The sequence below is a fragment of the Arachis hypogaea genome, chromosome 1 (genome assembly GCF_003086295.3).
Source record: "Arachis hypogaea cultivar Tifrunner chromosome 1, arahy.Tifrunner.gnm2.J5K5, whole genome shotgun sequence".
Lineage (NCBI taxonomy): Eukaryota > Viridiplantae > Streptophyta > Magnoliopsida > Fabales > Fabaceae > Arachis > Arachis hypogaea.
The window spans coordinates 3582841-3610656 of record NC_092036.1 but is presented as its reverse complement, the minus strand read 5'-3'; the positions used below and the strand labels follow the sequence as shown (position 1 = coordinate 3610656).

The 27816-nt window shown below is 30.6% G+C and overlaps 1 protein-coding gene and 1 long non-coding RNA gene across 2 annotated transcripts; one reads left to right on the top strand and one right to left on the bottom strand.

Annotated features, from left to right (window-relative positions):
• Window positions 1-443: 443 nt before the first annotated feature.
• Window positions 444-5322, bottom strand: LOC112790845 (uncharacterized). The gene is made up of 9 exons (XM_025833439.3): window positions 4601-5322; window positions 4264-4309; window positions 4006-4084; window positions 3856-3901; window positions 3669-3767; window positions 3101-3169; window positions 2670-3003; window positions 2389-2534; window positions 444-2301 (listed from the first exon to the last, which is right to left on the bottom strand). The coding sequence occupies exons 1-9, from the start codon at window positions 5036-5038 to the stop codon at window positions 907-909; spliced, it is 2652 nt and encodes an 883-aa protein (XP_025689224.1). The 5' UTR covers window positions 5039-5322; the 3' UTR covers window positions 444-906.
• Window positions 5323-11374: 6052 nt separating this feature from the next.
• Window positions 11375-14320, top strand: LOC112790436 (uncharacterized). The gene is made up of 2 exons (XR_011867016.1): window positions 11375-12068; window positions 12402-14320. It is a non-coding gene; the product is annotated as an uncharacterized lncRNA (long non-coding RNA).
• The last annotated feature ends 13496 nt before the right edge of the window (window positions 14321-27816 follow it).

Genomic DNA, 27816 nt, shown 5'->3' with positions numbered 1-27816 from the left:
GTATTATACTATTAAAATAACTTTTTAGGAAAAAAAAGGCTAAATCCATATGTAAATTTTAGAAAATATTTTAGTAATTTGATTTTTGAATTTTAAATATGTTCAGTTCAGTTTTTGTATTTTATAACTATAAATAAATCGATTCTTTTGTCATTAATATAATTAACATAATATTTATGTGCACAACTAATTATCATTATATAATAGTTTAATACTTAAGGACATTGGTCACAAGTCACAACACATCCCAATATAAATACCAACCATGCAATATAATAAAAAGTTAAAATTTTTTCATTCAAACCTATATATGGAGGGAAAAAAATTTCTTTCTATAAAACTCTTTCAAAAAGTAACACACAAGACAGGAAGAATGAAAATGCACTTAACCTAAATCTATTCAAAGAAGTGACCATATCAAGTTAAGGAAAACGAAGCAGCTGTTTTGCCTAAATAACATGTAACTTTCATTGCACAAAATAATAGAGAAACTAAGAAGATGCCCTACCATCAATTCAGATACATTTTGCATAAGCAATCAGATGACCTAATATCTACCCAATTGGATCTCATTTGTAAACAATTTACAAAGGCAACAATAGGATTTTTCGCCTACTTTCTTAATTAATCACCAGCAGATTTTCTTCTGTGGCTTCAATAACGTGGAACAGAGACCTGCCACAATAAGTTCTGAAGTTATTTAATCCACTATGAGTCTTCCGAACTTGCAAGCACATTTTTGAATCAGCACTACCTTGCAGTCTTGCACCAAATCGTAACCAAGGTAGACCTTTGGCTCTCTCACATGTATGCAGGCCTTCTGGGATGAAAATTCAACATCCAATGATAGGAACCGAGTTCTAATAAGTTCAATTCCTTTGGAAACATCAAGACAGCAATGCCACATCATAGCTGCAAAGCTAGGTCTGGTTGCTGTGAGTCAACGACCCCTGAAGATTGCTTTGCAGGCGATCCTGGAGATTGGAAGCCAATATTCAAGTCAGGAGGAAGTGTTTCCTGCTTTTGTCTTGGTTGGGTAGGAGGACTTAGACCTTGCCAATGGGACTGCATTTGGAATCTAGATAGGTCAGCCGATGCCAATTGAGGGATGACCATAGGTCTGTTTGGAAAATGTAAGGCAGCAGGTTGCGGTGCAAGTGCTTGAAATGGAAAATTGTTCTTGTCAGATTGGAAAGGCAATGATCCAGAAGGAAAGTTCCCCCGAATCTGGGATGTATGCTGCTGCAACTCTCTTGACGAATTGTACAATGAATATGCAGATATCTGATTTTTGGGTGAGCTCGAATTGTCAGGTACTTGCTTAAAGCCTCCTGCCCCTACAGACATCCATGCACGAGCAGCAGCAGCTGCTGCTGAAGCATTGGCCGAATCATCTCTCTGTCCAGGTCGATCCGATGGTATGACTGGCTGAGTATTAGCCCGGGAATGATTTGAAGCTTGTTGTTTTTGAGCCCTTTCAGCAAACATTCTCATCAACTGAACTGGGTCACTGACACTCTGCTCCTTGCCATGGACAGGAGGAGCTGCTCTCCCTGCTTGGTTTGATGTACTTTCGGATGATGGACCAGTCACCTCTCTATTAGAACTGGTATTCATGACTTTTCCATTCGACAATTCTCCACTAACAACTCCATTAGTGTCCGGCTGTTTGAACAATACAGATGGAGCAGCATTCAAGTTCCTTGATACCATTTCTCTGGGCTTAGACAAAGTTGGAGGAGCATTACTTGGAAACTTAGCAACTGAATTGGAATTATTTTGATTAGCTGAAAGTGCAGAGTTCAACTCCACTTGTTTGAAACCTTGAGTCTCAGACTTGCTGAAACTCTTTGATTGGACACTCTGTTTCTGATTATCAAGATTGTCAAGGTCAGCAGAAGTATTGGGCCTTATCCCTGCAGAACCAAACAAAAAGGGTTTTCCCTCTGATGCAAGCCCATTGGGAGGACAAATTGAAGACTGCTTTCCCTGAAAAACTTGCCCATCGCCATGGTGTTCAACGGTGGGTTCCACAATCTTACAATTTCTATCACCCTTTATAAATTCACTCCTAGAATGCAACTTCCTAACCAGACTATCATCCTTTTGGATACGGTTGTTAAACATTAATACTGGGGTTGAAAGTGGTTCATACTCTCCAACCCAACCACGACCAAATTTATAGCCATCTGGCAGCGTCTGCTGAATCTTCTGGGAAGCAACTTTCCAAGCAATAAGCCCTAGACTAGCACTAAATCGAGCCAAACTCCTAGCATAGGAATAATCTGCATGAAGTCCAACCTATATCCAAAAAGAAAAGAATGATATGAGAATGATGATTTGAAGAAATTAATTCAAAAATTAGAAATCAGTGCTATTGATACATACAGTGACCAGATGCTTTGGTTCAGTCTCAAAAGTCATAAATATTGAATCTGATCGTGTAATTGATTGATTTGACATATTATAAGATGCACGACGATCCTCATCAAGCGCTAACGACCGCCTTCCCATCTTAGAGAGAAGACCTCTCCCTGAAATAAATACAGCAATAGACTTAAGCGAAAACAACATAATTTTGACCCCATTATCCTTCTCTCAGAAAACATAGATGAAGGCATAGCGTATGAGTGCAGACGGATGAGAACAAGATCCCCTGTTTGAGATACCTGAAAAAACATCTTCAGCTTTCTCTTGAGTTGCATCAATCATGAAAGCATTAGCCTCTAGAATTCCATCAATGATTCCAGGCCTCTCACAGCTACCCCCTTGCACTGGATAAGATGTTGGCTGTAGATCAACAGTAGTAGCAAGAGTTGCCCCTGAGGAGAAATCAGAGCCAATAGGTTCCTGTGAGGGTCGACCTGGTGGCCTCTTTCCTGGCTTCTTAACCAAAGCATTAGATCTTGATTTTTGTTCCAGTTTCAGCTCAGCCTGAGAGCGTTCAAAGGCTATCCTTAACTTCTCAAACTTTTTCCCCCCTTGTTCTTGTATTGCTCGTGCCTGAAACAGATACAGGTCATAAAGTTCACACAAAAATGGTTAGTGATGCGGTGATGCCACACTTGTTGGTAGAGAAAACAAGTATTGCGCTCTTTACCTGTTTGTGGTATATAGTCTCTGGTGCATTGTATTGCATTGCATTTGAGCAGATTAAAAATACATCATTCTGTATCCAACAATTTCATGCACAAGTAAGCAAAGTTACAGTATTTTTTGTCTTGCAACTTTTACTCATTCAGGAAAAAAAATCAAGATTTTCATGCACTAGATCCTAGAGGGATCTCATAGTAGAAAAGTAAGTTCATTATCATGTTTCTTGAATATCATGTATAACCATTGTAATTGATTATGAAAAAGCCAGTCCAAAGGGTTTACATTCTAATTTCAAACACCGAATACTTTTTACCGACGCATTGTTGACAAGCTCCCCAATCTTACAGAATCCACTAAATGAAAAGAGAGAGAATGTAACCAAATAAAAAAAGAAACCGAGAGAGAAAGCAGTCTGCCAGTCCCTGATGTTCAATTTCAAGTCTCACTCAATTCCGGGAATTGTAAGCAGGCTCATGATCACACAACATTGCAAAACAATAAAAATCTCAAACAAAAGACAAAAGCTCCTCTAATAACAAATTCACAAACAATCAAGAAAAGTTCTTATGCACCTCAAATTGCTCCAAAGTAGAATAGGATCCATTTGCCAACTTCTTCCTTACAGTGGCAAAGTCCATGGGATGCTCAATCACATCATGATAATCGGGGAGCTGCATGACAAACAAAAATTGAGCTTCCAACCCAGGGGTGTCTTCCAAAAGCAAGAGTACCAATTCAAAGAAAGAAAATCTCACACACCTCTTCGGGATCAACCGGCTCTGCAAACACACCATAAGTGTCCTTCCTGCCATCATACAGACCCAAAATTAGGATCACCACGCAATCATATGATAAAGCAAAACACAGACAAAAGATCAAGCACGAAGTGGGAACACCGAGAACCCATACTTTTGAAGCTTGTCAAGGATCAATTCTAGTGTCCTCTTATCAGGCAAGGGAATCCCAGATGTATAATTCGTTGGAGTTCCTAACAACGAAGACCGGAAAAAACAAAGCAAAGTCAAGAGAGAAACAGAAGCATGTGTATTATCGAACCCTTTTTATTACCCAATCCTACCATCCCTTAAACTTCAAAACTAAAAAAGAAAAAGAAATTAACAAATGCACCCTCCAACAACAACATTACCCAATTGAAATCACACAAACCTGAAGCACTGTGGAGCCCTTTCAAACCCACTTTTCTGCCTTTTGCCTGTCATCATAACAAAGAAACACAAATACCAAACACAATTAATAATGTAATTCAAAAACGTACTGCAAAGGACCAAAAAAACGCACACTCTTACATAATTGCCGTGGGAGTTCGAGTAGACACAGACAGAGACAGTCATAGCCCTATCTGTGAGAGAGAGACACACAGAGAGAGAGAGAGAGAGAAATAAGGTTTTGTGGATGGTAGTTTTGACAGTTAACTTGTTAGTTTCTCTCTCTCTCTCTTTCTCTCTCTCTCCGACTTTGACTTCTACTTTCACATTATACTCACCATTTCTTCTTCGTCTTCTGCATCCTCGTTCTCTTCCCGTCCTTCAATTTCATCACAATCACCTCTTTCTTCTTCTTCTTCTTCTTCTTCAAGCGCGTGTTCAGCACGTGAATAGGCGCGAGTGTCCTCTTCCTCTTCTTCTTCTTCGGCTTCTTCTTCAGCGTCATCTTCTCCTTCACCTCGAGCTGCTGCTGCTTCTTCGTCGTCGTCACTGTTGAGCTTCTCAACGAGCTTAAGCTTCTTCTTCTCGCGCCTCCTCTCGTCCTCATCCTCGTCGAGGTAATCGTCATCGTACTCAATGATGTTGTACCTCACATTCCGGCGCCGGAGGCTTCGCCGGATATCCGACTGCTCGGCCGATTGAGACTCGGCGGAGCGCCGCGCCAGATCCGCCTTCGATGGCCTTCCCTTCTTCTTTCTCTTCCCGATCTGACCCATCAGAAAACCCGCTCCCTTGTCCCCCACTTTCTCTCTCTAGTTTCTCTCTCTAGAAGGTGCTACTTTCTCTCTCTTGCTTGGCCTTGTCCTCCTCCATTTCCCATTTTCCTTTGCTTTTTTTCTTCGATGGAGGCGCAGGTTTGCTAGCTCCGAACCTGAGGCTCGGGTCAGTCAAAAGAAGTTGAGTGAATTATTAATTATTTAATTTTCAGCAGATAGGCTCGGATCAAAGAATAAGAAAAAGAAAGAAAAGTTAACATTCTTTTTATTCCTTGAGTTTGAATAAAAACTAAAAAGTAAAACAATCTACTTAAAATCACCAGCTACTAAACATGATTATGTGTGTTTGTGTTCATATCTCAATGTCTTATTTCTGTAAATAAATGTAGCCGTACAGGATAGGTCTTTTAGTAATTTTTTTTTAATCAAAGATAAAAAAACTTAAATTCATAATAAATACGAAAAAATTATGCCATTTGAATTATAATTTATTAACAGATAAATTTTATAGTTTACAAATAACATAAATTATAATAAAAATACTTTTAATTATTAAATCATTTACAAAAGCATTTTTTAAATTTTTTAATAAAAATACTTTTAAAATATTTGAAAACATGACAAAGCTATAGGTAAATCTATAATAAATAATTATCTATCAAGCTTAAAACGTGTACTCAACAAACCCTATAATAATGAATACTTTATACACTTATAAATTTCTCACTAATATTGTATCAAATCCCAACTTTTAGGAATGCGTGCTCTAAGTAATTCTTAAAGCAAAAAAATGATATCACACTATTTCTTCACAACAACGAACACTATTAATACACATGTATGTAATATTCTTCTCCAAATGTGTATTAACCTCCGAATTTTGTAGAGACACCGATTATAATTATACATTGAAGTAATTTCATCTTCAAGAATCAACAAAGAGTTACACAACTCTCTTTTTATAATTTGTTATACTCAGAGAGAAAAAAATCAAAATTCTCTAAAAAGTATCTATTTATAGGTATTTATCTTTGTGGGTGCCACAAAATTAGTGATAACAAATTATTTTATCAATTAGTTGTTGTAGGCTTTTTAATACTTATCTAATCAATTGTATTATATATCGAATCGATACGTGTTTTTTAGTCATTGTATAAAATATTTAAATTTTTACTCTTCTAATCATTTGGTCTAACCGATTGATATAACCCATTAACCGAATGATTACACATTAACATATATAAAAAATCTGTTATAAAAATAGATTATAACTAACAAAATTAAGCAGCTTTTTTTAATAACTCCGTTATAAAGAGTAAAATTAGTTACTTAGGGGTGTTAGTAGTGGAAGCGCATGTATATATTTCACTCTAATGTGCTAAGATTAATGAATAATATTTTCTAATTCTTTCTGTATAGTTTCATTCTTCAGTTTATTTTTTTTTGTTTATTTTACATGCTAACACAGAGCGATAAAAATTCATAAAAGAAGAAATCATCAACAACCCATCACTTTTTATTTTCCAAACATTTTATACACCCACTGCAATAATTGTAAAACTACTTTTTATTCCTTCACCTGAAAAATTGAACAATGACCTTTTTTTAACTGGGGATATTCTACAATCTTTATAATTTCATGTCAAAAATTTAAAGATTACTTAGGTATTATTTGGGTGTAATATGAAAAATAAGAAGAAAGAAAATAGAAGAAAAAATAAATACTTTTTGTGGGATTAAGTACGATTTTGGTTTCTAAGGTATAGGTAAAAAAAATTATTTTAAACTTTTTTGTATAATAAATCGTCCCTAAAGTTTAAAATCATTATTTTTACTTAAATTTAAAAATTTTGGACCAAATTATCTATAATAAAAAATTATAAAATAAAAAAAAGAGAGAAGAAGAGTGTTTCTACTCTTGCGAATAAGGAATGGAAGAAGAAGGGAGAAAGGAAAAGTAAGAAGAAAAAGTTGTTCACGATCTACCTTTACTTCTGTTTTCGCCGCCAAAAATTTAAAACCAAATTAAATTTTAGGGACCATTTTAAAACTAAGTTAAGCTTTATGGATCATTTTGTATGCAAAAAAAAAAAAGTTGGAAAGGAAAAAAATTTTCGACCTATACTTTAGAGACCAAAATTATACTTAACCTTTCTTTGTGTGATGTTTGGATGAAGATAAAATAGATGAAAAGAAAATAAAGAGAAATTTTTTTTGTTTGAAGAAAAGAAAAAGTAAAAAAAAAAAGAGAAAATTATAATAAAATAAAATTACATTAACACCCTTACCTATATTATATATAAAATATAATTTATTATTGCTTTTTCTATGTTACATAAAGGGTAAATTTATAATTTGCTAACTTTTATCAATTTTCTTTGTATAGTTGAGAAAAAAATTTTGACATGGATTCCACATCATTTTTTTTCTCTTCCACCTAATTTCTTTTCTCATCCAACCAAAAAAAAACTTATTTTTTCATTCATTTTTTTCTACATTTTCTTTATTCACAAATTCGTTTGATCCATACATAGTATTAGAAAAAGGAAATATTTCAGTTCGCTATATCTCAACAGCAAATGCACAAGCTCAAAAAGAATCAAAGACATATAGAGAATGAAGACTTGATGACTAAAATGTTGTTTCATGGTTACTTTAAACATCGAGTTCTTGACTGTCACTTTACTCATGAAATTTGGAGCCGACTTCATACACAGTTTACATCCCAAATCACAGCACGTATTAGACAACTTCAATTACAATTGAAGTCAATAAAAAAAGTGGGATCAACATCAGATTACCTTCTTGAAATAAAAAAAAGTGGTTGATTCTCTTGCTACTGTTGGAGCTCCCTTAACTAGTGCAGAATACACCAATGTGTATTCTTAGGACATCAAGAAAGAAGGAAAAATTCGAAATTTTACCTACACAAGTGGAATAGAAATAATGGGCTCGGCAAGAGTTTCGCGTAGCCGCCAACGGCACGCGAATCGAAGTACCATAGTGCAAGATATGGCGGATTGAAGTGAGATGTGAATAGTGTTAATAGGGTTTTCTCTCTTTTTTTTCCTTTTCTGCATGTGTTGTGTTTTGTGGCTGAGTGTGGTTCATTAATTGGGTTATATACATTGGGCTTGGGTCTAACTTGGATCTGGTCAAACCCATTAGTGTTTTCAACCCGTTTGGCCCAATTTTGGGCTAAACCTTTAAAATTAATGTCCGATTTTCAATTTCTAATATTTTTCTGAGGTTTTCTACTGTTTTTATTTATTCTCGCCCAGTACTAAACAGGCCTAATTCTCGTTCTAAATGTTTGGAACCTACTTTGGACAATTTAATTATTTAATTAGATGGTTAATTAGTCTCGGTTCTTACAAACACTACTTGAAATAACAATGCAATCACAAATTTAGCCATCATTCAATCTGCAGAAAATTGAAGCATTACATTCTTTTGTTCTTGCTAACCAAGCCAGGATCATCATTCTTTGGCAATACCCTTGGAACGAGTTCTGCAGTATGAGTGTTTGAGTCCTAGATAACAACACATATCAAAAGCATTAGAAATATAAAATTCTGAAGCAACACTCGTTCATCACGATAAAAATAAATACACCGTTTACATGAAAATGAGAATATTATAATATTATTACCCTAACAACAGCATAAAAAAGTCGGCATTTAGCAGGGGGTTAACCTTCTAGTTCATTCCTGTCTCTTTATATGCCAAATTACACTCTTTAACCAAATCCCTAAACTCAAATTATAAGAAAGATAATATTTTCTTCTCTAGAAAAGAAGGGGGAGACGGAGTGAGACTGATATGGGGAGGAAAGGGTTGTCAGTGAAGAGCTGAGAAGGGATCCCTTCGAAGACCTCGAGGATCACGAAGTCACTCTGTAATCTGAGAAAATTGAACAAAAAAGAAACAGAATATATAAAAAATTGATAATTTATTGAGAGATATAGAATATATAAAATTGATATTTTAAATATTTTTTAAAATATATAAGTTATAATTTATTGATATAGAATTATAGACTATGTTCTTATTATTTGAGCCAGTCGGCTCGTGAGTTTTCGATGAGTCAAGTTTGAGTTTAAGAAATATGCTCGATTGTTAATGAGTTGAGTCGTGAATGAAGCTCAATTTTCATGAGCCGAGCTTGAACTTGGTTTAGCTCGACTCACTTCTAACTCTAATAACAATTGTTATTACTATAACATAATAGTTTTAAAACATATTTAGTATATATTTTTTAAATATTTATAAAAGCTTTTTTTAATTTATAATATTTAATATTTAAAATAAAATATAAAATAAAAATTAATCGATATTGAAATTCTTAGAACAGTTATTAAACTGTTCCGAAAACATACTATAATTTCCTATAAAGTAGACCTTATATAACTCAGTATAAAAATATTATGAGATCTGCTATATATACAAGTCTTTTTGGTATATAAGTTGGCCCAAATTTAACAAAAACGACTTTCAGTTTAGATTTCGTGTAAACACGCGTTTCCCTAATTCTTGAATAACGCAAACGGTTCTTTTCCCTCAATCAAAATCGCAACGCTCAAAATTCAAACAAAGATCAAAATCTCTCAAAATCGTTGCAAAAAGTGAAAAAAGTTGCGAAGTTGAATTCGAAAAGAATTATGAGAAGACGAAAAAGAAGAAGCAATAGAAGATGAGGAGGAGGAAAAGAAAGAGCTTTGAATTATGTAGAACTTATCAGCACACATACACCAAAAATTCTTAAACAATATACTAAAATATATTCGTGTTACACCCAAATTTGCTGCAAATATAGAAAAATATTTTCTCTAATGTTGTATTTTTTTATTTATTTCTTTCTTTTAGTTGAATGAATGTAAGTTCATCCTCTTCCAAGTAATTTTGCAGCATTATGTGTTTCTTCTTCTTCTTCTTTGTTTGATATTTTTTGTTTTTATTATTGTTAAGAGAGTAAAACATAAGAAACTTGAGAAGATAAAACAAAAAGAAAAAGATGAATAAGAAAAAAAAGAAGAAGATGGTGATTTGATAAAAAAAGAAGAAGAAGAAGAAGAAGCAGAAGATGAGGAGGAGAAAGATGAAGAGTTTTGAATTATGCAGAACTTATTAGCACACATACACCAAAAATTCTTAAACAATACACTAAAATATCTTCGTGTTACGCCCAAATTTGCTGCAAATATAGAAAAATATTTTCTTCTAATGCTGCATTTTTTTCCTTCTTCTTTTCTTATTTCTTTATTTCTTTTAGTTGAATGAATGTAAGTTCATTCTCTTCCAAGTAATTTTGTATCATTATGTGTTTCTTCTTCTTTGTTTGATTTTTTTTTCTTATTAAGAGAGTAAATCAAGAAGAAACTTGAGAAGATAAAACAAGAAAAAAAGATGAATAAGAAAAAAAAAGATGATGATGATGATGATTAAAAATAAGAAGAAAAAGCAGTAGAATATGAGGAGGAGGGAGAAGAAGAATTTTGAATTATGCAGAACTTATCAACACACATACACCGAAAATTCTTAAACAATACACTCAAATATCTTCGTGTTATGCAGAAATTTGCTGCAAATACATAAAAATATTTTCTTTAATGCATAACTTTTACATTACATTCAATTCAAACTATCAACGACGAACAACAATTTTCACAAACAAAAATAACATTATTCATCTATATAATCATAAACTACTAACGAAAACATTAACTAGAATCGAACCACATCTCAACTACTTGATTAGATTCAAAACAATAGTAAACTTCGTTCTAGTTCAATTGACAATCTCAACTTGAATTATTCATTATCTTCAACAACGAGATAATTGTTTAAAATTGATTTTAGAGCTTGATTTCAAAAATGTAGAGAACGAACGAAGAGAAACGCAGAGATGGAAGAGAACGTAGGTCGAAAACGTTGAGAATATTCGAAAACAAAAATAAAATCATTTCGAAAAAAGCAGTTATATATTCGCGCATTGATTGAAAATTTAGTTAGATTAATAGGCACATGAGATAAATTAGAGTAAAATGACTTATATGGACTTATATAGAAAAATGATTTGTACCTGGAGAATAATTAAAATATTATTTATATATTAAAATTAATTATCATATATTAATATATAATTATTTAATTTATTTTTAATATATATATATATATATAATTATATATATATATTATATTATATTAATAATTAATTTGAGTATATGTAAACAAAGCAATCAAATGACGCGAGATAAGCATAAACACCACAAATCTCGTACACTTCAAAGAAGCTTACCCTTTCATTAAAAGCTTTGTTTAATGTCTACCTAAAATAAATAAATAAATAAAAAACAAAAACTTTATCACTTACAGCATAGAACACACCACTTGTATTCTATAGTGTTCCGGGTGTGGAACCTTTGAAGCTTCTTCCTCAGTTTCAGAATTACAAGCTCCTATCTTTCTAAAATAATGGCTTCACTTTCTCTCAACATGGTTTCAGTTCCACCAAGAACAACAACAATCTCATGCACAAGAACAAGGGTGCCTTCACTTCCTTTCTCATTCACTAGTAGGTTGACTCACCACAGCACTCACCACAGCACTTTCTGGTTTTCTTGGTTGTTGAAAGAGTACAACATTGGGTTTCGCAAAGTACCATTTTGAGTGTTCTTATGTAACATGTACTAATTTGCTTAGGTTTTGTTTTTCATGAATCAAATGACACTCAATTTTGTTATTTTTATGCTTTTTTGGTGCTTGTGTGAAAATTGATTTCAGGGAGGAGATTAAACTATTAGAGCAACATAAACCGATACAAATAATGGTCATTTGTGCTTTCTTGAGTTACCATTTTGATGTTCCTTTTTCAATTGGTCATGTTTTTCTTAACATTTTTTCTTTCTTTGTTGGGGAGGTGGGAGGTTGGGATTGAGCAGTTAAGTCTCAGGCACCGGATAAGGCTCCGTCGAAAGACGGTTCAAGCATCAATCAGCTTCTTGGTATTAAAGGAGCTGCTCAAGAATCAGTGAGTTAATCAACTGTGTGTTTTTTTGTTGAGTTGTGATGGTTAGAAATTTGGGTTTAAATTTTCATTATGAATGCACAAAATGATCTCAAATAGATTTAATAAATAAAGCTTGATTAGCACCACAATTTCATGCACATTTTGCTTATATAATATTTGTACATTATGAGTTATATAGTTTTAACTGATAACCTGATTTAGTGAATTCACTGGCTTTGTTTTGTCTATCTGCTGATCTTGATTCATGATTTGATCATGTTTGATTTGTTTCTAAAGCATCATTTCTATGATTGAACTGTCTTTGACAAGTTCTTAATCATTTTATTGCTGCAGGTGAGCTGGTCAGGCTTTGTTTGGGACACTCACATCCGACATTATTGTCCTGACGTTACTATACAGCATTCGAAGGTTCTTTTTCGTTTCAATGTACATTGTACTCTCTCTAGAAATTATTCATCATACTAAACCATTATTGTGTATCTTTATTATTTGTGTGTTGTTACCTTGATGACAGTTAAATTTAGTTTTGCAAGATAGAGTTAAAATAAAAATGCATTTAAAACTATAAAGTCGATATTACAATAGGTCTAAATCATATTAGGAGACCACTTTAATAAAAGATACTAAAAATATCTTTTTAAAAGATGTTTATATATGTCATAATATTATTGGACATTTTTATTAAACTGGTTAATACTTTATTTTTTAATAAATTAGAATAAAATCGGTTTATTATAACAATAATACTAGACCCAATTGTCCGCATTCAATTTGATTCGATCGATTTACACAATCTGAACCGAATTATGTTTAAATTTTTTGATAAAAAGATAAATATATTCCTAATTTTTGTTTGAAAAAAAAAACAAAAGAAAACGATAGTCTAGTGGATTTTGTAAATTGGTCGGTTCGAACGAATTTGATAACAATTCAGTTTATTGTTATTGTTATAAAAAATCGAATTTATTCTAATTTGTTAATAAATTCAAAAATAACCGGTTCATTAATACATCAAATAATAATACGATACATAAGTGTATTTAAAAAAGACATTTTACGCATTTTTATAATAGCATCTTCTATCATATTAAGCCATGTTTTTGTCAACGAATTTGTATCCTCTAAAATTTGAATTTCACTTTATTTCACTTTAAAGAATAAAGTGTGATCTTTTACCATTTATTTCATAAGTAGAACCAAGAATAAATATGAAAGAGAAACTATTCAAAATAAAAAATTATATTTTACTCTTTAAAATAAAATTCAAACTTTAGAGAATTCAAATTGTTTGCGAATAATAGCGTCTACTCTCTATATTCCAGATGGTCCTTTTGAGTTTTGACATTTTTGGTACACTCACAAATCAATGTATATAAGAATTGGATTTATTAGTGTATCAGAATTGTCAAAAGTCAAACTGCCATTTATATGGAATTGACGGTCTAGAAGGTGGCAGATGATTTATAATTTAAAAACGGAAATATCTAAAATCCCGCCTCTCTCACTATCCCATCCCCGCTCTTTCCCTCTCCTCCCTCACTCCTTTCCCGCCTCTCCCTCTCTTTCTCTCTCTTCCCCATTTTCTTCCTTAAAATCCCTAATCCCTCCATTTCTTCACCTCTCTCTCTCTCTCTCTCTCTCTCTCTCTCTCTCAGCCGCTGCCATGAACCGAAGGGTTAGAACAACCATCCCTCAACACCACCACAACTTCCACAAGTACCTAAAACCGGGTGCCCTAGCTCGAATCCGCGATTCGCGCATCATCAGCGCCAGATCTCATCGGATCGGCTCCATCTGCCAGATCCCTCTCCGTCGCACTTCTCCTCCTTCCTCCCCGTTGCATACTCCGCAGGACACCACCGCCGCTCAACCTCAGGCCAACGCTGCTGCTTCTTTTGACGGTTTCCCGTTCTTCGTTGCCAGAATCTACGGACCTCGCTGTCCGCAGCGGAAGAAGCTCATGGCCGCCAAGTCCGTTATGTTCGTTCCCGTCAGTCCTGCCGCGGACTCTCCCGATCTGGTCATTGACTCCTTCGGCAGTGACTTCATTGTGGCCAATTAAAAACGTCGTTTCTGATTTTCTTCTTTCAGAGGCGGTTATTCGGCTATAGTATGTAAAGTGGTTTAGATGTGTAGATCGACGTGCTCTTTGTAGTACTTCTGTTCGATTAAATGTGCAAAAGAATTGTTTAGATAGGGTTCAAACTCAAATTAATAAAGTGCAATCATGATGATTGGATTTGAATGGTCAATAGATTCGTTTTGAGGAAAATTGGAATTGCAATCTCTGATTTCGGTATTTTCTTTATAATGCAGATCCTCGTAAGGGGCTTAAGATTTCAACAGTATGCTTGTTTATAAGCATTTACTTCAATTTGTTTGATGATCAATTGACTTATGATAGGTTCATGTTGAATTTACTTTGTTCTGATGCCATTAGTAATTAGCGATAATAGTTCTATTTATTTTGCCACTTGTCTGTTACGGTTTTCTCGTGTTTATTAATTTGATACAATTATTACTGTTTGCGATAATAATGTTGAATTTACTGCTATTTATGTTGACCTAGGGAGTTTATATGTTATTTTAACTTTTTCTTTTCTCCATCGCGAAATGACATTCATGTTAGTAAGAATTCTGATTTCTCTGATAAAGCTGGAATGATATAACTTGATTCACTTTACTCTTGTCCTGCTATTACATGGAAGCTTTGAAAATCTGTTTTTTGTTTTTGTTTTTAATTTATACTCCATTATTTGTGTTAAAAATCCTATATATTTGAACCATTGTAAATTTGTAATAATGTGTCTTCCGTGGTCTGCATTTCTACTACAGTCTTCAGTTATTGAAGAAATTTAACTATATATGCCTGGAGATTGTAGAGATTTTGCTTGAACATGCATTGCATAAGGGAAGAAGCAATAACTCTCTCATTGAGGTACATGAAAATTTGATCCTAACTTAATACGTTATTTCACTAAGATGTTTGATACATTAATATACTGTGTAATCAATAAAACCACGACATGTAAACCAATTATATGAACAGGAGTTTGGCTTCCATGTGTACAACTAATTTAGCAAGAGCTGAAGATTTTTTTTTTAAGTAGTTTCTTTGGTGAATCATATTCCCTAACAAGCTTGCAGGATCAAATGAAAAGAAATCATATTTCAAGATTTAAAAGAAACACGATGAAGGGCTGAAGGCTACAAAGATAAAAGAAAAGACAAACCTGCGTTGGTTAAGAACCAGAACTATGTCACTATTGAGGATTAAAGTTATTCTATGAGCAATGTAATAACTGTGCATTTTTGAATCTTGCTTTGCTATTTTATTTCAGGTGTGAATTCTTGTGAGAGTCAACATTGTGTGTGTCTATACATCTTTTGCTGGCTTCAGTACATGAATACGAGAATCTCTCCCTTTTGCTTGAATTTCTTGGGTGAATACATCTAGGTGGTAAAATGGTACATAATATATACATGGTGAACCTATAGCATTTCTCTTTTTCACATCTCAGATATACTGGCATGCTATCTTAAGTATACAACAGGTGATCTTTATACTTTTTTGCCTCAACTAAGCAACAAAATCCACAGCTAATGAATGTGGGAAGGATGGAAAACTCTACATGATGGTGCATAGCTTGCTAATGTTGTTGGTTCTGTGAGTTGTATTCAGTTGTAGAGGAGAAGCCTTGAAGAAACAGTTACGTTTTCTCTGTGGAATCTCAAGGTCATAGGTTCAAGTTACGGAATCAGTCATTGACAGTTAGATCAAGTTAGATTGCCTACATTACACTCAATTGCCTTCCCAGATCTTGTCTAACGCGGGATTCTTGTGTTTTTTGCAATTTGTATTCAGAAAGTGCGATCTGTGTATTAGTTTCTAATTTATGCTGTTTTCAATTGTGAACTTCGACCCCCACAATGTTAGTTTTTAAACTAACAAGTTTGGTTTTGATAGGTTTGTACAGTACAGAGGGTATAGAATATGTGGATGTTTTGGTGCGCAAAGCATGTAATATTGTAATGTATCACTGATGATCTTCATAGAATCATAGCAATATTAGAGTGGTGACTCAAGAAGTATAGAAGGATATATGTAATGTCTTATATTGTGTTTGTTATGGGTATTGAATTGTATTAAGGATAGGCGAAGTCTATGGTGTAGATGCCAAAAGACATCCACACTTGCAGAAGTAACGTGTTTTACTTTTCTAAGTGACATTTGGCGTCTTTTTGTCTTATACTGCAACTTTCAGCTTTTGTCTATTTAAATATAGTTAATTATGTCGTTAAATTTTAATGACATTCATTTTTTTTGGTCACATAATAGGCAGAATAAAAAATTGAACAATGTATTCAGTTGGGCTAATAAATCTGTCCAAGCATAGCTTTTTCTGTTTTTCTTTTTTCTAATTATGCACAGTAACAGTATAAAGTGCAAAATAAAATCATGCAACATATTGTTTGGTTCCTTTATTAAATTTACTCATCTAACAATTATTTTTCTGATTATAAAAATAGACTTTATAATGTCACGACTCCTTTCAAGAAATATATAACGGTCATAAAGTTGCTAAATTTTTTTTAATTTTTTAATCATACTTATAAAAAATTATATTAAAATCAGATATTAATTAGGTGATACGTATTTTAAATATTTGTAATATAAAGAATTCAAATATTATTTAAAAATTATTAGTTTATATTTTTAGAATGTTCAATTTAATTTGATATATTTTGATTTTGTTTAATTAGTTATTAGATTGGGCTTTATATTTATAAGCTTATGTTTTTTTTAACCTAAAAAAATGTTATAAATACCTCCTATAACTATTGTAATCGTCGAATTGAGTGATTAGAGATGTGAAAAGTCTTTTTTGGTTTCATGATGAAATCATGGTGTAGACAAGTGAGGTTGAGTAAGTCTTTGTTGTTGTTGCATCAGAAAATTAGTTGAATGTTGAGTGTGTCCTTTCGATTCAATTCTCAAAGTATAGTATAGACAAGTTAGGTTGAGTGAGTCTCTTTCTTATTGTATTAAGAAATTGAATTAAAAGTCAAGTGATCCTCTTTGTATTCAATTTCAATTTATCATTTGTTTTCTATTTTAATTTTAATATATTTTTTATTCAATTTCAATTCTTGTTTTTTGTTTATTTTAAATTCTATTCTGTATCAATAGACCTATTTAGAATATATGTTTAACTGTTAAATACTTTATTACATTTTAAATTTGAGCTTTATTCTAAAGTAATATACTCTTAATTCTTTAGAATTGAATACTAATAAAATTGTACAATAATAATATAAATATTAGTTAATATATAAATATTAATTAAATTATCAAATATATTTTAACCTTAAATAAAATTAATTTTTCCCGCGTAAAAGTAAAATAAAAGGATATTTACAAACTATATATATTTTGTAAAACTTAAAGTTCTAACTCACAAATCGTATATCTTAATTACTCACCAAATTAATAAATATATATTTGTATAGCAATAGGATTATAAATTTTAGCATTGAGCCGAATAAAATATTTCATCGTTCAAAAAAGATATCAAGGAAAAATTTAATAAGCCCAACTGAATGATTTTATTTGATTCCATGTATATCAAAATCTGAATGTCATTAAAATTTTAATAACATAATTAATATTATATTTAAACAGACAAATTCTAAAAATTACCGTACTTTTACTACACAATATAAAAGAGGGTCCATTTACTGTATAGATGCATGTTTGTACAAATTTACAGATTTTGATTTAAAAGCGTGTCACTAAAAGTGTTGCTTAAAGAGAAAGTGTTACCCTTAATCGTTAACTTGGCTCTGATACCAATTTTTAAAAGTAAAACGACTTTAAAGATTGTTCAAAAGTATTGACCATAATTCTGGTTTTTATAGTTTTTCAATCTTGTTTTAGTTTATAATATTCTTTTTTGCATGGATTATTGTATATAAAATCTTTTATCTGTTTGTCTTTTTCTTTAATATATTTTCTTAAATTCTCAAAAACTTCTTTTATTTCTACACTTTCTGTTGTTTCTAAATATCTTTTTAATTTTTCAACTTCATTCTCCATTTTTTCTTTTAACAGTTTTAATTCTTTTAAGTCATAATATGGTTTTCCAGGCATTTATAAATTTTTTAAGTTTAACTCCAACTTGTTTATATTTATTCTTATTTCTAACCTTTTTATTATAAGGTCATCAATTTCGATCTGAAGATTATTTAATTCCCTTTTATACTCCTTTATTTTACTTTTTAATTTTTTCGCCCTTTCCTTTTTATTTTATTTTCTGGTCTCTCAATCTTTGTATGCTTCATTATTTATCTTAGAATTTTTGCAAATTCTATCATCGATTCATCACTATTTTCTAGAGATTCTATTAATTTTTCTAGCTCTTCGACTTCTCTTTTTAACTTGTCATAGATTATTTTTAGAGCTTCAAATGCTCTTTGATTTATTTCAGAAAACTGTAAATAATTCAACCGATTTTCTCTTTTAAAGAGCTCTTGTTTTTTGTCTTGATAAGTTACATATATTTTTTCTTTATTTATTGTCATAATTTAATGTTTAGGGTTTCATTTAATTTTTCGACCTTTTTTGTTAATTCTTTTATTTCAGAATTTTCTTCTTTAATCTTTAACTTGGATAAACTTAAAGGGCTATTAATTTTAGATTCTCTTATTTGAAAATTCGATGAAACTAATTTTCCTGATGGTTCTTTTAATAATAGAACTGGATTTTCAATAGCTTTATATTTTGGTATTTCTGTTTTTACAATTTTCTGAAATAATTGATCAACATAAATTCTTTCTCTGTTTTTAAATATTATACTATGATGGCTATTTGTTAAAGCATAATTTATTGCATATGTAATTGAAAATGGTTCATCGTCTTGTTCCATTAGATTCTTTCTGTGAAATTTATAAGCCAAACTTATAGATCTTCCAATATTTTCAGTTGATAAAGGTATAACATATCCAAGATGGGCATTGAATTTAACATTTACGTTTGCCAAGTTTCCATGAACAATTCCAATTATTTGATCTATTGGGTCATCAGTAATTCTTTTGTCACAGATTGCTAAGCTTATTGGTGAATTAATTCCTTTCATATATGTAGATTTGATTAAGACTTGTATAGTACTAATATGAATCCATCCAATTTTAGATCTTTTTTGTTGATCCTTAATTTTCTCAATCTGTTTACTCAATTCTTCATCATTTATCAAAGCTATTTCAAGTTCTCCATTGGCGGATTTTATCTTTATAGGAGCTTCAAGTTGAATTTTTCCATAGTATATTATATTTTTTCTATTAAAAACTTCTTTTAAAAGATTTTCTTTATTAAAATTTTCATTTGATTTGAGATTTAATTCTATTTTTAGAACAGCCTGTTTTTCATTATCTAATAAAGCATATAATCTATAATAATCAGATTCTTCTGTTAATTCTAAACTTTCTAAATAATTCATAACTAAGAGATTAGGATAAAGGCGTACCTTTCTGGAGAAAAACTTCCTTTATTTAGAATATTTTACATAAGATGTTTTTATCTCCAGAGGAGAGATTGTAGATACTAACTCCAGAGGGGAGTTTAGAATTGGTTTTTCCTAAGGGAATTCTTCTTCAGACTATAGAATCGCCTCGGCAGCTTCCTCCTTGCTCTCCTAGCATATGAGTACTCTTAGCCTTCTGTTTTCTATTGTCTGATGCTTCTACAATTGCCTAAGCAACCTATTTATAATAGTTGGGTTTGATGGACAATTCCCATCCTTACCCTTCTTATGACGTCATTGCTTACGTCATTGTTTGTTCTCTTGCACCAGCTACATTGTTGGTGCTCTATGACCTAAGTGCTTACGTCACTATGCAATAATGTTAAGAGATGCTTCAGATGCACTGTCCTCCTCTTTTATCATGTTACCCTCAGATGCATTGTCTTCTTCCTTCATCATGTGAGTTGATTCCGTTTCATTATTGCTTTCTTCAGATAACTCTGAGACACATAACTAGCACTTGTGGTCTTCTCTGTCTTTTATCAAATAGCAGAGATTCCTCTTTATCCCTTCGGGGAGCTTTTCTAAAAGTCCAGATAAGTTATAGAATGCTGATTCAAATTCCACCAAGAGTCTCATCTCTCTTTCTTCAATTTCATTCCTTTTACTGGACACAAGCAGAGTATTTCTACTTTTATAATTAATCCTTGTGTGAGATTCCTTCGTTATTTTTTGAGTTCTTTCAAAGACCCTTGCTAACGTGCTGGCTAGCCTTCCTTCATGACTGTAAATTGTTAAATCTTGAATATGATCAATTGGTTGAAAATTTTCTGGGAAGACGGACATGAATATTACTTGGTGTGCTGGAACCAAGCATTCTTCTTCTTCATTAAAAATAGGTTGACTGTTTGTAAATTTTAGGGATATATCCCTTGGATTTACATTGTTAATCATATTTTTAAATCTCTTTACTGCATCAACGAATCCTGCAGGAAACTCACTAATAATTTTTAGATCATTAAAAATTAAAATTGTATCAATTAATCCATATTGGAAAAACTGATAGGTGTCAGACGGGGAAGCATCTGGAAATATAACCAGCTTTGTTAGCTGTTCTTTGGCAATAGGATAATATCGCAAAATTGCCCTTTTTTCTTCAGTCCAATTCAGGACTATGTTAAGGGTTTCTCTGAGATTTGTTCTACAGACCCTTTTCTTTTCCTTGATTTCAGCCCTTGTAGGAATATTTCTTATTATCCCTGTTCTCTGGGTTTGAATTGGAGCTTTATCTGCTCTTTTTAGGGTTTGCTCTGGATGGAGAGCTTCATATTCCCTGAAGGATTCCTTTGCTTCTTCTAGTGTTAAAAACCCTCCTTTATGAATTATCCTTGATTGATGTGTAAATGGTGCTGTTTTTTCCCAGGCATCATATACTCCTTTCATGGGGCCATTATAAATTACATAATATTTTTTATCTTGGGTGGATTTTTTGATAATTTCAGCAATCGTTTTATTTTCTGAAATTTTTTCTTCACCTAATTTGTCCTCCACCACGCTTAGCTGGCTGAACTCTGATGGTTTTGGTTGTTGTGTTGATTTCATTGCTTCGACGGCCTTCTTGAGGGATTGGATCTATGTCCTTATTTGCTGACAATGCTTACATTTTTCGAGCTCTCGTTCATATTTTTGAATTTCTTGATCTAATGCGTTGTAGACGAACTCCATTCTCTTGTTAATGTATCTGCAATAACATTTTTGTTACCCTTAATATATTCAATTTTTATTGGATATTGTAACAAAAATAATTGCCATCTTACCAATCGTCCGTGATTATAATCAACTTTTAAATTATATCATATGAAACCTGTTAGGTAACTTGAATCTGTCCTTAATGTAAATTCTCTGGGTAGTAAATCAATTTTCCATTTCTTAAGAGATTTAATTGCTGCTAGAGTTTCCTTTTCATGAGTAGTATATCTCTGTTCTGTTGGAGTAAAAGTCCCTGAAATATATCTGCAAAGTAATTCCTTTAGGGAATATTTAGAATCTAGTGATTCTTTTTCTTGTTCCAAACTTTTTATAGCTTTCTTAGCTTTTAGACATCCTGACCAGGTTATGTCTGAAGCATCTGTTTCTACTATTAAGTAGTCATTTTCTTCTGGAATATAAAGTTCTGGAAGTTTTTCACATAGTTCTTTAATTCTTTGAATTTGCATACTATCTTTTTCATCCCATTTTCATACTTTTTTAGTACTTATTTTTGGAAATAAGTTTTTAGTGTATTCCGTTATATTCTTTAAAAATCCTTGATCAGAAATATAATTTATACACCCTAAAAATCTTTGTAATTATTTTCTATCTTCTATTTTATTAGGAAATAAATTTACCTTTTCGAGAACATTTGGTTGAAGTTTTAGCTTTCCTTGAGTGGATAGAATTAATCCAAGAAACTCTATTTCTTGTTTTGCTATTCTTGCTTTCTTTTTGCTAAGGACTAATCCTTTTTCTTTACATCTTTCTAAAACTATTAATAATTTTTGAAGACGATCTTCTTTATCTTGTTTTGTAAAAACTAGTATATCATCAATGTACACTAAAACAAATTCATTTAACTCTTTTAGATTTTCTTCCATAAATCTTTGATAAATACCTGGGGCTTGTTTTAATCCGAATGGTAATACATTCTATTCATAGAGCAACACACTTGTTGATTCTTTTGTTGGGCAAGTAAAAGCAGTTAATTTCTTTGTTTCTTCGTCTAAACGAAGTTGCCAATATCCTGATTTTGCATCAAGAGATGAAAACCAAGTTGCTCCGTTGATTTTTTCTAGAATAGAATCTTTTCTTGGCAGTTTATGAGCATCACCAATAGTTGCTTCATTCATCTTCTTATAGTTAATAACCATTCTTCGTTTTCCCCTTTTAATTTCATTATTGTTTTCGACATAAAAGGCTGGAGCCGCATGAGGACTTTTACTTAATCTTATAATTCCTTTTTCCAAAAGATCTCTACATTCTAATGAGAACTCTTCTCTATCTCTTGCGGAATAAGGAATTTTATTTGGAACATTTATTTCTTTTGTAGGATCTTTTAATTTAATGCTTACTAATTCGTTATTTGTATTTTTAATATCTAGAGAATTTTTAGCACAAATTTCATCCCAAAGTTCTTCTATCTTTATTTCAAGATTATTTTTTGGAATGTTTATCTGAAAGTATAAATTTAAATAACATGTTTCTAATATAGAAAATATTTTAAATTTTAAGATTTTATCTATAGTAGTAGTTGGTATTTTTATACGTTTTGATTTTTGATTTATTGAAGAATCGTGTGGAGCTTTTAAAACTATATATGTTAATTCTGAATGGATGATATAACTTTAAAAAGTTATTTCCTATGATAAAATCCATTCCAGAATCTAACATATATATAGATGGAACAATGAACCTATAATTTTGAATAAAAATTTCAGCCATCTCTACTTTTTGGTCAATTTTATGTATTGATTTGTCAGCTATTCTAACTCTTAAAGGTTTCTTTAATTTTTTCCAATCAAGTTTTATATTTGAACTAGCAAAGCATTGTGTTGCTCCAGAATCTATAAAAGCATTTATAAACTTTTTTGTTATTTTTATAGTAATAAATGTGGCATTATTACTCAGTCTCTGAGTCTGTTTCTGAGACATATTCAAAAATATAGTCTAAGTTATCATCAGATTCCTCTAACGGTTCCATGAAACAAGACTTAGCAATTTCTATTTGTTTAGTAAGATCCTTTTTATCCTTCTTTTTCGGACATTCATTTGCATAGTATCCTTCTTCTTGGCAATACCAACACTTACAGTTTTCTTTTTTATTCGGGCAATAGTCACTTTTTTGTCTTTTGTTTTTATTGTTATTTCTTTTTTTAAAATACCTCTTTTTTCTCCAGTTTGGATAGTATTTTCTTTTTCTAAATTGGTATTTTCTTTTTCTTTGAAAATTTTTATTAAGCCCATATTTTTGGGGTATCTCTTCATTATCCTGACAGCAAATTCTAATTATATTTGCAAATCTTTTTTGAGTTGCTTCTTGCATACAACGTTCTTTTATTTCCTCTCTTATTGCAGAGGTTGCTCCACCAAAATTATTTTCAATTGTCCCTCTATTTATTTCTCTTATAAATCTTCCCATTATAAATTCATTAGCAGGATATGGAAGTTTTGTTATATACATACTAAGATAATGATTTTTATCTTCTTCTTTTAATTTGTAATAATGTATTCTATATTCACATATATAAGACTCCACATTACATAGATCATATATCTGAATATTAGCTAAATAATTTTTTGCTTCTTGATATTCTTTATTATAGACTTCTTGTCTATGATCTATAATATTTTTTCCAAAAAATTCTTTGTATAGAATCATCATTATATATAATATCTTATCATAAGCTGTTGTTTTTGTTGCTAACTCTTCTATTATTTGGTTTTCTATTGATGTCATATAATCTCTTATAGTTCCTTTAGTATGAAACCCTATGTAATTCCAAATATCTCTTCCAGACAATTCACTAAGTTTTGGATTAGTAAAGGCTTCTAATAAAAAGGAATTCAACCAATTTTTGAAAATTTCTTTTTCATTCTTTTTACAATCTAAGTCAAGCATTCTTTCTCCTTCCATTTCCTGAATTTTAGGAACGTATTTTGACGGTATTTTTGTATATTTTGAATCTTTATTTATAAATCCTTTTTTAAAAGCATAATTATCAAAACCTGTTTCCCATTTAAATTGAGATTGATTATCCTTAGATGTTCCAACTTCATTTTTTACTTGTATTGGAATTGCTGGTTCTTCGTCACTTGAATAATCTAGGATGTATTTTTCGTTTTCTATATTTTCAGGATTTACGAATTCTTCTTCTATTTGAAATCCATGTTCCATAATATTATTTTCTTGAGCCATTTTTAATTGTTTAAAAAGCATTGTAACTTCTTCTAATTTTTTTTCAATATTCATAATTTCAATGGTGGTTTTACTTTTAAATCTGTTATGTTAATTATATTTTGACATTTTTCTTTTTTGGGATTCTCTTTTTCCTTATTTCTTTGAAATTTTATGGATACTAATATTTCTTCAAGCATATCTACTATAGAATTTAATTGCAGATTAAAAGTATGATAAAGATGTGGAGAATCATTTTCATGGTAATATTTTTTAGAAATTCCGTGTGAAAAATAAGTTTTTTCAGGTTTTTGAAGTTCTTCAATAAAACTTATAGTAAAATAAAGATTTTGAAAAAAATCATTTTGTATTGATTTTAGGAATTCAGTGTCATTACAATTAACATTAATTAAAATCATTAATTTTTAATCTATTAATTTTGATAACTTAATTATTTCTTCTCTTAAATCTTCTAATTTACTTTTTTTCATAAGGTGACGCTTTTCTTTGTAAAGAGTTACGGTTTTAAGTAAAAAGTGTGACTTTAAAATGTGTAGTTTAAATTTTGCCACGTAAACACATCTTTAAATTTTGATCTGTACCCTATAATTCCCTTATAAAAGATAGTACAAATTACAGATGCCAAATATCACTCGTAAAATCAAAACATGTTATTTCTACGTGTATAGATATGTTTTGACATTTATACCATAAACTTCGCCCAATGGATACCAAAATCGCATATATGAGTTTATGGATATGCATATGTACTTACATGAAAGATCGATTCTATCAACACAATTTGAAAAGTTTGCCTTTTGTCATACTGGGAAAATAAATAAATAAATAAATAAATAAATAGTCAAATTTATTTTTAAAAAATTAATTATTTTTTAAATTAATTTTTAAAATATTTTTTAATTAAATTCGTCTTTTAAAATTTTGAATTAGTCACGTTAATTTTTTGGTGGCGTTAAAATTTGTTGTTGTGAGTTATTAGAGGAGGAGATAGTGAATCAAATAACGTAATTCTTCAAAGCGTGTGTTATATACACTTTCTTTTAGGCTTAATTTGTTCCCACCAATATACAATGGTGTATAAAATGGATTATTGGCGAATTTTTTGTAGAATACAATGAAGAACACTTGACTAGTTTATGCACTCACGCAGTCAAACCTTACACTAAATGATAATTTACAGGATAATATTCTCTATTATTTCTTTTGCGCATAAAGAAAGTGTTGAGTTGGATCAATTTGCAATAATGAAAATGAGGAATATTTATATATACGGAATACATGCAACATGCAGCTACGTACTCAATAGATACAATTTTTCAAATAGTTACAACCTTTCAACAACAGACATAACTATTCAAATAGTTGCAACCTTTTAACAGGCATAACTTTTAAATAAGTCACAATTCTACGAATAGATGTAAGCCTTCACACATATTTTAAAAATGGTGAAAACTCAGGTGAAGTCAACTTCACATGAAGTTGATATCTGAGAGCGTTAGATGAAAATTTAGTCAAATCAGTCAAATCATCTAACGGCTCTTAACTATCAATTTCACGTGAAGTCGATTACACGTGAACTTCCACCTTTAAAAATATATCTCACAGTTGTTACATGCTAAATGATATAGGTATGTCTAAAATAAGTACAATAATTTTATTTGTATTAAATATGCCACAATTATATAAACTATCATATTTCATTAAATGAAAATCAAAAGCTAATATAAAAAAAAGTATTGATAGATTTTAATAAATACTGAAAATCTTGGTACATAAATAAATATCTTTAAATATACAATACTTTAAATAATAATATAATTTTTTATTTTTAAATAAATAAAAATAAAACACATAAATACAAAAAATATGAGTATTTTTTATTTATTAAAATTAATTATTATATAATAAAATTTTATAATATTAAAATAATATTTTAAATTGTAATATAAAAATATAAAATAATTAAATTTTATTTTATATTATTCGATAAATAATTAAATTATTATATTTAAAATTTATTAACAAACTACTTTTGTTGAAAATATTATTATATAATCTAACTTTTTATCAAAATATTTGTGAAATTTAAAATATTTATAATTTTTTTAAAAATTATTCGTTAATTCTTTTATAATTTTTTTTCTTTTTTTTTTAGTATTACAATTTTAACTAATTATTAATTAGTATTAATTGTTCACACCGACTATTCATTACTTCAAGAATCCTAAGTTCTACAATTTTTTCTTTGTTATTTATTTATTTTACAATAATTTCGGTACATTTCAGTTTTCACCCATTTTGCTTCAAACTTTTCAGCCAAAAATTGGTTTGTACGTACTATTGAATATTCGAGTCAACTAATTAGGCGAACCAAATTTGGAGTATACACTTGACAAACCAAATGGCCAGGTCCCATGCTCCATGTGACATTTTAAGATGAGCCAAAACTTTATTGCTGTCACTGAAGTCAGTCAAAACTCGTGCATTGATAATATGTAAGTTGGTTATATGGTTCGAAATTGCTTTGAGGTTCGATCGATTCTTTCGAAGTCAATAAAAAACGACTAAATATCTGGTAGCATCCTCACAAATAGTTGATCATGAACAAGTGGCGATTTTACAAGCTGGATTATTCAGAATAATAATACAGAAATAACATAGAAGAAAATATAGAATTTTAGTTGAATAATATAAAATTGTACGACCTTGAAAACATAGGTTATATCATCATAAAATTTGTGTGTTTGCTTCTCATGTTTTATTTATCTTAGTAAAATTTAGATTAAATTTTCATACCATGATTTTCACTGTTTTAGTTCTTTAAATTCAAAATTCACTAAATTAATTTTTGAGATTAAGCTCTAAACATCATATTGGTTCGTGGCGTTAAGTCAATGAACGAAATATTTAGTTAATTCTGATTTTTCACATCAGACACGGGACTAAATCTTGGTTTGGTAAAAACGTTTTTAAGAGGTGACAAGCTCCTCTGTGTTTGGTAAATAAAAAATACCATGTGCTTGTGCAGTTTTGAAAAGATCGAGATATTTTTAAAAGTAATTAAGTTAGAATTTTTAAAAATTGGCTTGTACTTTTTAAAATTTAAAAGTTTAATATAACCTCATATATTAACTAATTTTTAAATTTAACACTTAAATTTATGTCATTTATAGTATTTTTAAATTTTAAAAGTTATTTTACCAAACATAATTGTTATTATTTGTGTTTATTAAAAATTATTTTTAATTTGATTTACCAAACATAAATTCTACAATTT